At 48.2% G+C, this 10257-nt stretch overlaps 1 protein-coding gene across 2 annotated transcripts in view; it reads right to left on the bottom strand.

Annotated features, from left to right (window-relative positions):
* Positions 1–1788: 1788 nt before the first annotated feature.
* The window catches only part of PAMR1 (peptidase domain containing associated with muscle regeneration 1), a 148136-nt gene continuing 139667 nt past the window's right edge, over positions 1789–10257 (bottom strand). For both annotated transcript variants that reach the window (XM_031459796.2, XM_011000589.3), the window contains 4 exons: positions 8892–8958; positions 5719–5951; positions 4257–4549; positions 1789–2863 (listed from right to left, as the gene is read on the bottom strand). In XM_031459796.2, the coding sequence (XP_031315656.2) occupies positions 2327–2863; positions 4257–4549; positions 5719–5951; positions 8892–8958 (1130 nt within the window). In that variant the 3' untranslated portion in view covers positions 1789–2326. The remainder of the gene's footprint in view (positions 2864–4256; positions 4550–5718; positions 5952–8891; positions 8959–10257) is intronic.

The following is a 10257-nucleotide window of genomic DNA, read 5'->3' as shown; positions in this document are numbered from 1 at the left end:
TCAAGAACATAGGGAACGTGACGGTCCAGAAGGGGGAAGGACAGAGGCAGAGAGTGGAGAGGAGGCGCATGGGCACCCATGTGAGAAGTCAGACGTGAAGGTTTTATGGGGCTGTGCCCAGCTGGACAGACTTGCCCCTGCCAGGTGTTATGGGCACCAAACTATATACCAGGTACTGTGTTCACTGCTTCAGACACTATCTCACTTAATCATCACAGCTACCACCAAAGACAGATTTAAGCATGCCAACTTAAATGATGAAACTGAGCTAGAGAGGGTAGTTGACTTGCCCCAGCTCACTTCAAGTAAGTGGAAAGACAGGAATTTGAATTTAGATCTTTTTGATTCGACTTCCATTACACCTCTCAAGATCCAAGTTTTCCAGGCTTAAAAACAGAAAGAAATAAAAACCCCTTTGAGCAACCTGATAAATATTTATCAAATCCAATACTCCAGATTAACTCACTCTGTGTGGGATGTTTGTTACTCAGAAGCTGATAACTAATACATTGCTCTTAGATTAAGTAACGAGAATGCAGGGGGTGAGTGAAAGGAGGAGCATACGACTTGTGGAAAGCCCCAAGAAAGCCTGACAAAAAGAGAAAGTACCAGAAATTCTCTTCTGGCTCAGGGAATTATGTAAAGACAGAGAGATGAGGAGGCAAGTTGGGAGACGGATGTGACCTCCAGCCTCAGGGCTAAAGTCCCTGGGGTCAGAGTTCTCTCTGACACGTTGAGGGAAAAGTAAATTTCCTGTTTGGATCTGTAGGAGATGAATGTCTCCCAGGTGCCCCATACCAACCCTCTCAGCCCTCAGGAGGTACTGAAAAGCCCGAGAAGTTCCCGCAAGCACCCAGGGGAGGAAGAAAAGGTCACTGAAAACCAGCCTGGGTAGTGTCCAGAGAAGGCTGTCACTGTGGCAAGGAGGCTGAGTCACCCAAACCGGCGTCAAAGAGGAGTCCCCCAGATCTCAGGGATGTCAGTGCCGGCCGGAACCGAGGAGCAGCCACGTCAGCAGGGAGGACCGCCGGGCCCTGGGGAAGCAGCGAGAACACAGCTCAAGTTCAGTAGTTCCAGACTTTAGCACCCAATGCCAGCCAGACACCCAGGAATGAGAAAGTCTCACCACACACATCCAAGAACCAGCAGGAACTTGGGAGCCACAGAAGCCTCCAAGGCCCCATCTTGGAGAGGAGGAAGCTGGTGAGAGCTGGGGAGGAAGGATGAAAGAGTGAATCGCCCAATAAAGAGAAGGTGCAGGGGAAGATTAGGGACTGGATTCATTACTTCATTTTTCTTTCTCTACTATCCAGTGGGAGCTGGGGGTGGGGCTTGAAAGGAAAGTCACATTAAGATATAAAAAAGAACGAAAAGCGAGTTTCTTGGCATATCTCAATCAAATGGGGGAAAATTGGTGATTCCAATTTAGATGCTATGAAAATCTGTTCTAGAGAAGTATGGAGATGCACAGCAGGGTTTTATGCTGGATCTAGAACATGAGAACCAGAGGGGACACTGAAAAGCACCCAACCCCTGGTACTTTCCTCTCTTTGGGCCTTACCTAAGGGTCCCCATCTCCCTCCTCCCACACCCTATGACCCAGCAAACTCCAAGCCCTGGCACTGAAAAGATGGCATTGACTCTGCTATATGTGTTATTTGGGAATGATCATCTGGGGTGGGGGTCTATTTTAAAGGGCTGCCACCGAGCCGCTGGTCCCCACCCAGCCTCTGGTTCTAACACGTGTAGCTCAAAGAGGTTGCATGCAGGAATCAGAGCCATGGCACATCTGTTCTGTGGGTCAGAAGCCAACCCTTGTTTTATTAAAGTGTGTACAGGGGACTGGGAGGGCAAAGGACCACGCCGTGCCGTGGTGGTGTGCACAGACACCAGCACCACAGCTGGCTCCACAAGTGGCCGTTTGGAACTTGGTCTGGCTGGAGCCTTGGAAGAGACCTGACGAAGCCAGTCAGTCCTCTCTCGTCCAGAGCTGACCACAGCATTTGCACCTCTGAAGGGCTGGTGGGGAAGGCCACTGAGTTGTTTGAATGGGGAGGAATCCTTTGCTATTCATGTAGTCTATTTTGAAGAAACAGTTCTTGCAAGTAGCCCTGGTATCTTCCCAATGGTCCCAGCAGTCAGGGAGGCAGGGGCCCACCAGAAAGTAAGCTCTCCTCACCCTCCACTGGTTTTGTCCTTGAAATCAGAAGCCCTGGCACAGCCCAGTTCATGGGCAGAATCACACTTCAGGTCCACACTGCCTGGGGCAACACACATCCGGATGGATGGATGGATGCTCGGAAAAGCTTCTCCACGGGCCTGAGGCTCATTTCATGTTTCTCTCGATCCAGTCTTTGAAAGGCAGCACTTTGGTGAAGGCTGTGTAGAGGCTGTGGCTGCATGTTTTGTCATAGCTCCAGCTGACCAGCCCCACCAGATGCCAGCGGGGCTCAGGGGACGCCCGACCCGGGAAGGACACAGCTGCGATGCCCCCCGTCTCTGCCGTGCAGATGTCAGAAGGGGCGGTGGGGTCCCGGCTGGCACAGAACATGTTGTCTGTGACGCTGACTGGGATGCCGTGGTCCTCGTGCTGCTCCTCACACAGCAGCGAGTCCGCCACCCTGACCACCCCTGAGCGCAGTGTGTCGTTCTTGAAGCCAGGGCTCCTCACGTCTGCCAGGACGTTCCAGCCAGCCACGGTGATGCGGGACTCCTGGAAGGAGGTGCTGAGGTCCCGAGGGGCCGCCAGGCAGATGGGCTGCACGTGGGTGCTGATGCGAGCCTTGTCCAGGAGCTTCAGGATGGCGATGTCAGCATCCAGCAGGATGGGGTCGTAGTTGGGATGCAGGATGATTGCAGAAATCTACAAAGGCAAGGAACGTAAGGCCATGGTGAGCAGCCAACTCCACAGTGACAAGGACAGGTAAGCCCTGGGGCTACTATGTTATCGTGAGAAAATATCTGAGAGAGAGCTGCTATTATTTGGAGATACTTTGCTTAAGGGATCATAGAAAGCAGAGGCTCTATTTCCAGGGTTGTGAACTGAAACTTCAGTTCAGCCTACTGCGGCTGGCAGGTGGTGGAAAATAAGCGTAGTAGCCAAGTGAGGCTTCGGAGAATGGGAGTGCACGCCCCAGGCAGAGTCGGTCTGGAGGAGGCAAATGCCCCTCGGCTCCAGCTGACCACTGCCATGCAGAAATTCTAATTTTGCCAGAGAACAGACTCTAGATCTCTGGCTGAAACCTCCTGATTTTTAAATGTTGGCACATAACTGACTAAAAACTATGTGTTAGCACTATCAAAACAGCAACTCCTACCACCTATCAGTTTGCGACCTCTGGCCCGCTGTAAACATTTCATTTACCCTCAAGCCAGTAAGACAGAGCTACAAGCAGAAGGTTCCGCCGGACTTCTTCACAAAGCCTCCCTGATTGTCCCAATCCTTGCTGATCATCCTCTTTGATGGGGGCCTCTGGGGGCTTACGTCTGTGACACGCTGTAACATTTTTACCTACGTGTTCTATTCCTTCAACTACATCTGGGCACATTTCCTCAGGGATTCTATTGTGTTGAACTAATCACGACATACTGGTCTATCTCCTCCCCTCGTCTGTGGACTCCTCAGGGCAAAAACCATGCCTGATTCAGTCCTGTGTCTATTTCCAGCGGATGGCATGCTGTGGGAACTCAACAGTGGATGGATGGATGAGGGGGTCGGGGTATAGCTCATGCTTAGCACGCACAAGGTCCTGGGTTCAATCCCAAGACTAGAATAAAAGAAAGAAACAATGGATGAGTGGATAGATGGATGGATTGCCAGGCAGATGGATGGACCTATGGACGAGCTGGATGGGTGAGTGGGTGGATGGCAGAGAGGGAGGCAGGCAGGCAGGGAAAGAGAAGAATATCATGAGTCGATTAGGGCTATGTCTCGACGTCCTCAAAGCCTACCTAGTGCAGTGTCCTGAACATAACAGGTGGTTAACTCTTGATGACCACAGCGATGGAAGACGCCTGTTACTATCTTATTTTTAAAACAGTTTAAGGGGGCGGGGGGAGGATGCCATAGTCTTTCTAGATGCCCCTGTCTAGTATCCATCAGTGTGAAATATTAGGCACCTACTACGCGCCTAACACTTCCAGGCTCTGGGCTGGGAGCTAAGTGCTCAGGTGACAGGGCTGACACAGCCGCTGCTCTCCTGGTGCTGGGCATTGCTGAGCCAGAGCCCCAGTTTCCAGGCTGCAGCCTCTCTCACCCGCAAGCTCTGGATGCTCTTCTCATCCCGGTCATCATCTCGGTAGAATTTTCCCAGGACAACTTTGAGGTCTGCTGTCTTGATCACGGAGACCCTCCCCAGTTCGGTCACGCAATGGGCAGCCACCACCACGGTGCGTTCATTCACCAGGGCGCCGCTGCAGACCAGGAACCTCGCATCCTTGTGCAGGCTGCCACCGTGCACCCTGCTGGCCCTCCTGTAGATGGCCGCCTGCCACGGCCAGCGCGTCCCCTGGGTCTTCGGAGTGGTGACGTTCTCAGTTTTCCCGCAGACTATGGGGAAAGCACAGACCGTGAAGTAAGATAAACTCAGACCTTCCCATCCAAAGGGGAAGGTGTCAATCAACCAAGAGAGCACAAATCTGGAAAGGTGACACCTCTTTGTGAGTGTCAAGTCTACAAAGCATCTACCCAGTTTTTCTTTTCCCTTTAAATATTAATCAACCACCTTGACACGGCTGACTATAAAGTCAACCATGGGTTGACTAGGGTTACGATTAGACTTACCATCCCAGGCACCTATGGGGTCAGTTGCCTAATCTCTCTTTTTTTATTAAAGTGTAGTTGATTTACAGTGTGTTAGTTTCTGGTATAGAGCATAGTGATTCTGTTATACATATATACATATATTATTTTTCATATTATCATTATAGATTATCACAAATTATTGAATATAGTTCCCTGTGCTATACAGTAGGGCCTTGTTGTTTATCTATTTTATATGTAGTGTTTGCCTAATCTCTTAGACCCTCAGTCTTCTTGCTTGCAAAATGGATACAGTAATCGCAATTGTCTCAGAGGGCTGAAGAGACCAGATGAGATGGTATATAGAAAGACTTAAAATATCATGACTATCACTATAAAGATGATCACTATGAACTAAGCCATACTCCTCTCCTTTGAGAAAGAGGATGAGGGTAGCTTTGTATGTGCAAGACCCTGTTCCAGACACATGTATTATCTCAGTCATCATCATTATAACCTTGTAATTAATCCCTCATTATCTAATTAATAACAATAACCCAATTAATACCATTGGGTGATGAGGATGAAAACTGGGGCTTACACAGGGTAGCCAAGATGACATGACTAGAAGCCCTCTGTCTCCTTTAACCCCTCCCCCACTTGGTGTTTAATGACTACACTGTCCCTTTTCTCCAAGTAAATATGATAGAATTATCCACAAGAAACTATGTCCTCCTCTTTCCAAAATAATTAATCTAAGATTTAATGAGTTAATTTCTCCTGGGTAATAAGTTTAAGCCAAAGGAAGGAAGCTCTAACTGTGGAAATTTCAGACATCATCAAGCTAGGGAAAGTATTAGAGGATCATTCCTTTAGACAAGGAGTTTTCCCCAAAGTCTTCAAAGGGGTCAGTGGCTTTTCATAGGCAGTCATGGGAGCTGTGAGCTGTTCTAACCCAAGGATAGGCCTTGACTCACTAGGGACGCAGGATGGGGCACGCCCGCTCCACTTCCCAGTCCTCAGACACGTTCTCCGGCTGCTGCCCAGGCGGCGGTAGAAGGGCGAGATGCACTCGTACTGGAGCTGAGTGTGCAGATGTTGGTACCCGGGGGGCAGGTCTCCAAAGGGAAAAGCTGGCTTCTTGGTCGGGGCGTCCTGCAGTTTCTGCTTGCTGAAGGCTGATGAATACAGCTGGTGTAATGGTGTCTCCCTGCATTAGGGCACACGGGCCCGGAGAGAGAGGAGGGCAGGAGACAGTCATTGTGGCCCTTTTAGCATCCCTGCCAATTCCCACGTGGATATTTGGTTACAGAGGAAGAAAACAACAGCTGTCTCTTCCTCTGTCTCTCTTTCTCTCCCCTCACCGCCCCCTTACCCCCATCTCCTCTACCACTAAGCAAATTTTCTTGCACATTTCAACCTTCATTTTATTCCTCCATTTCCATTTCTGGCATGTCTCCTGCCACCCAGGACTTCAACCGAAGAGAATAATATCTGACATGATAGCTGCTACCCAAAGGTACGCTCTACGGGCACACACACAAAAATCACTTGTGAAATTAAACAAGAAAGGAAGTGCATTCGAATGAGAGAAATCCAGGCGTGTGCTCTTCTCTAACGATTATCGTAATGGGGCAATATTAGGAACTGACTTGAACTAAACTGTGTTGATACAGTAGCTGGATTTAGCAATTAGCCAATGTACTTAGTCCACCTCAGAGAACAGAGCTTTCTCTCAGGGCACATTGATTGGGGGAATTAAGGAGCGTTGTGTGTAAATGTGAAAAGGCCTTTAAATGAGCCCCGAGGTTGAAGTCCCCGGAGATCACCCTGGGATTCTTGGGAGCAATGTATGCACACCACACGGCTTACGCTCATTTTATATCAGTGCATAATGACTATTAACAGACAAGTTAGAATTCCTTTAGGAATCAGTGTTTTCATCCCTGTTTAATGAATGGAGGAAGGAAGCCCAGAGAGGTAGGTGCGGGTGTTGAAGGGCACATAGGAAGCTAATGCAGAACCCGGGCACCGCTGAGCAATCACAAGTCACCCTGGTGTCCCTGCAATGCCAATCCGATGGCATCTTAAGAAATCTGTTTCATGTGTCTGTACAGTGCTTTGCTCAGAGCAAATATTCCATCCACATTGATTTCATCCAGCAAATCTTTAGCTCTTGTCTACAACCAGGTCTACAGTTCAGGAAGATTTTGGACTTGCAAACAAGTTCAGCTTTTGCCACTGAAGGTTTACATTGCCTTTGGGGGTTCCTGGGTGAGCCTGGCTGCTGGAGATTGTCATACCCCCACTCCAGCAGCGTTATCTTCCAGAAAGATACTTAAAACCACGTTTTAGGCTTGCTTTCTCATCTGCATTAGACACCTGGCCCATGTCACCTGACTCCCCATTATAACTGCTTTACAAAATGCAAAGCCCAGTGGTCTTTTTGAAAAGCTCGGGGCCTCCTCTACAAGATGTCTCCTTGGGAAGAACACTTGCAGGAGAGTCCAGCCCCAGGTAAATCAGGATGATTAGAAAACGGGGGAGGGGCAGAATGCGGATTCCACTGCCACTGTTCCCAAGGGAATGCCTGGCCTGCAAAGGGATATGGAATGAGAAAGCCAGAGGCAGAGTGAGAGATGGAGGAATAGCCTAATTTTTTAATATTTCATGTCACTTGGTTGGGGTCAGTTCTAGTCACTGAGATTCATTGTTACTATTTCTAAAAGCAAAAGCTACTGCTTTTGTGCACAAGGTGTTTACAGAGGGCTGAATTAAATTTTCGTGCATCAGGGAGCAGACCCTGAAGACCCTAGATTTGCATCCTGGCTCTGCTCCCTCCTCTAGCAAGTCCTCTACCTTCTCGGAGCCTCCATTTACCCATATGTAATACAAAGTAATAAAATCTAAAATGAAATGGTCATAAAATAATCCTTACCTCAGAGGTTGTAGCAAAGATTAAATAAGCATGTAAAGAATTCAGAAGGATAGCTGGCAGCTGGCAAACACCCAATGAATGCTTGCTACTAGCCCTGCATTTAACCCTTAACAATCCCCAGAGACTGATGTTACCGCGATTACCCTTTTCAAAAGAAGAAACTGGAGGTTCGGCAAGTTTAGAAACTTGCCCAAGAATACCCAGCACTAAAGAGAGATGACAGAAATAGGTCTTAAACCCTTGTGTGTCAATCCAATCAATCTTTCATTCATTCACTATTTGGGGGGGCGCCCACGACGCAGCAGGCACTGTTCTAGGCACTAGGAGTTCAGCATGAACCAAACAGAAAATGTTTCTGCACATGTAACTCGCACATTTTGGCAGGGGGAAGGGGGTGGTGCGGGGAGACAGAAGTTGAACAAGTAAACAAAATGTCTGTAAGACAACAGGTGAGGATGGTTGCTAAGATGAAAACTGGAGATCTCTGTAAAGGCCAGAGAGCGCTGGGTAAAGAAGTCAGCTCAGTGGTCAGGGTGGAGGTGGGGTTGCTATTTTCAAAAGGATAGTCGTGGAAAGTCTCTCTGCCAGGTAGAAATGGAGCAGAGAACAGAAGGAAGCCAGGCATTAAGCCACCTTGAAATCCTGTGGACACATATTCCAGACAGATGGAGCCACGGAGCCACGAGTGTAACTCACCACCAGGAGTCCCCGCCTCTGTCTTTCTAGGAGAAAGGCTGAGTGGGTGTCCCCGAGGCTTCTCAACCCTCATTGTTCATCTCTGGCTCCTGGCTCCACCAGCCTGCCTCATCTGGTTGGTCACTACCAAGAGCATCTTCCTAAGGCACAGCTGGCTGCATTGGGTAGGAATGCCATCCCCCTAGAAGCTGTATGATGAATACGTAGTAATTTCAGGAAGACTCAAGTATTAAAAGCCAGTTCCTCAAAGACCACCTTAAAGTCTGGCTTCCCACCAACTGCTTACTTTCCCACGAGCCAGTGAAACCTGGTACATCTTCCAACAGTCACTACCTCTTGGCTAAAGGCAGCTGGCTCCTCAGCCTCCATCTAACAAGCCCTATTCTTTCATGGCCAGTCAGCACTGAGTGTCCCTAAGAAACCCCAGACTGTCTTTGGCCAAACAGACTGGGGAAAGGGGGTGGGAGGGGAAGGTTCATTCGCCTTTAGAGTAGAGTTCAGGTGTTTCGACCTCACCTTGACTGAACCTGCATTGGAAGAACTCTCCGTCTCACCAGGTCTGAGATCTTTGGTTCTCGACAGGCTAGAAGAGAAAAGACCGCACTGCGTGATCCTTTTCCACATCAAAGGTTCGCACCATTCGGTTCAGATGCATCCCTGATCACCCCTTCTGGACACCGGGGCACATTCCCCAGGATCTCAGAGGTAAGACGTGTCAGCCGAGCTCGGAAAGCTCACTTAGCAGAATAACCCAATTGGCAGCCCCCTTTGAAGAACCCAAGGGGAATAAACACCTCTGAAGAGCTGCTCCACCTGGATGATATGAAATGCTGGCAGTTAAGAGATTAGGGTTATCTGTTTACATAAAAAGTATTAGCAGACTTGATCAACATGGAATAAAAGCCGATGTTAAGGTTCTAAAATATAGCCCAACATTGGGGATTTCAAGGTTCTCATTTAAAACCAGACAGCAGTGTCAACCATCAGTAAGTCTTGAGTAACTGATTCCTCCACGTCCTTTCTCTGCAATTAAGGTTCCTAATGATCCTTTGAGGGCAACTCAAGGCCCAGTTTAATTTTGTTGAAGTCTCTCTTTCTTCACAAGTGAAAGGAATCCTTCCCATCTCACTTTCCCAATCAAGTGGCCAACATTCGTCTAATTAGCAACCTAGGGAACTTCGGTTGTATTAATTTGTAAGAGAAGAGTCAACAAAAATCTCCAAGGACATATGTAACGCCAGTTCCATACTTAATGAAATCGAGAATCAAGAGTCTGTGCTGGTGGGGATGGAAGTCGCTCCTGGCTAAAGTCTAAAGTGATTTATTCCTTTCACAAGCCATTCTTTCAATCCCTTTCCCATGACTCAGGTTGTTGACAAACACCCAGAAGGGAAAGTGGAGGATTGAAGCAATTATCTGGATAATCTAGGCCAAGGATAGGCTTTTCTTCCCAGGAAACAGCCAGATAATTGTGACCTGCCACCAAAAAGAGATGGAGTTGTTGACCAGGAGCAACTAGTGAGACACTCTGCCTCCCCACCACCAAGGGGTAAGGTTCAGACTTCCCTACTCCACAGTCCATTTGTTCTGATCCCAAACTACCTCTTTAAATGTACTTCCCAGATTTCTAGATTTACCTGCTTTTCATTTACCATGATTCTCTCACTTCTGCTTACACCACTTTTCCTGTGTTCTCTAACTGGAATATTGTTCCGACTCCTCTTCGCTTTTACAGATCCTTCCTTGCTCCCCAGAATGGCTCCAGTCCCACCTGCTACAGGCAATTGTCCTTATTTCAGGCGACATTGATCACTCCTTTCTCTGAATATACACCACTCATTTGTTTTATAACTCTGCTTTGAATGTTCAGGATTTACTCTTT

The sequence above is a fragment of the Camelus dromedarius genome, chromosome 12 (genome assembly GCF_036321535.1).
Source record: "Camelus dromedarius isolate mCamDro1 chromosome 12, mCamDro1.pat, whole genome shotgun sequence".
In the NCBI taxonomy this organism is placed as follows: domain Eukaryota; kingdom Metazoa; phylum Chordata; class Mammalia; order Artiodactyla; family Camelidae; genus Camelus; species Camelus dromedarius.
This window is presented reverse-complemented; position numbering and strand designations above follow the sequence as displayed.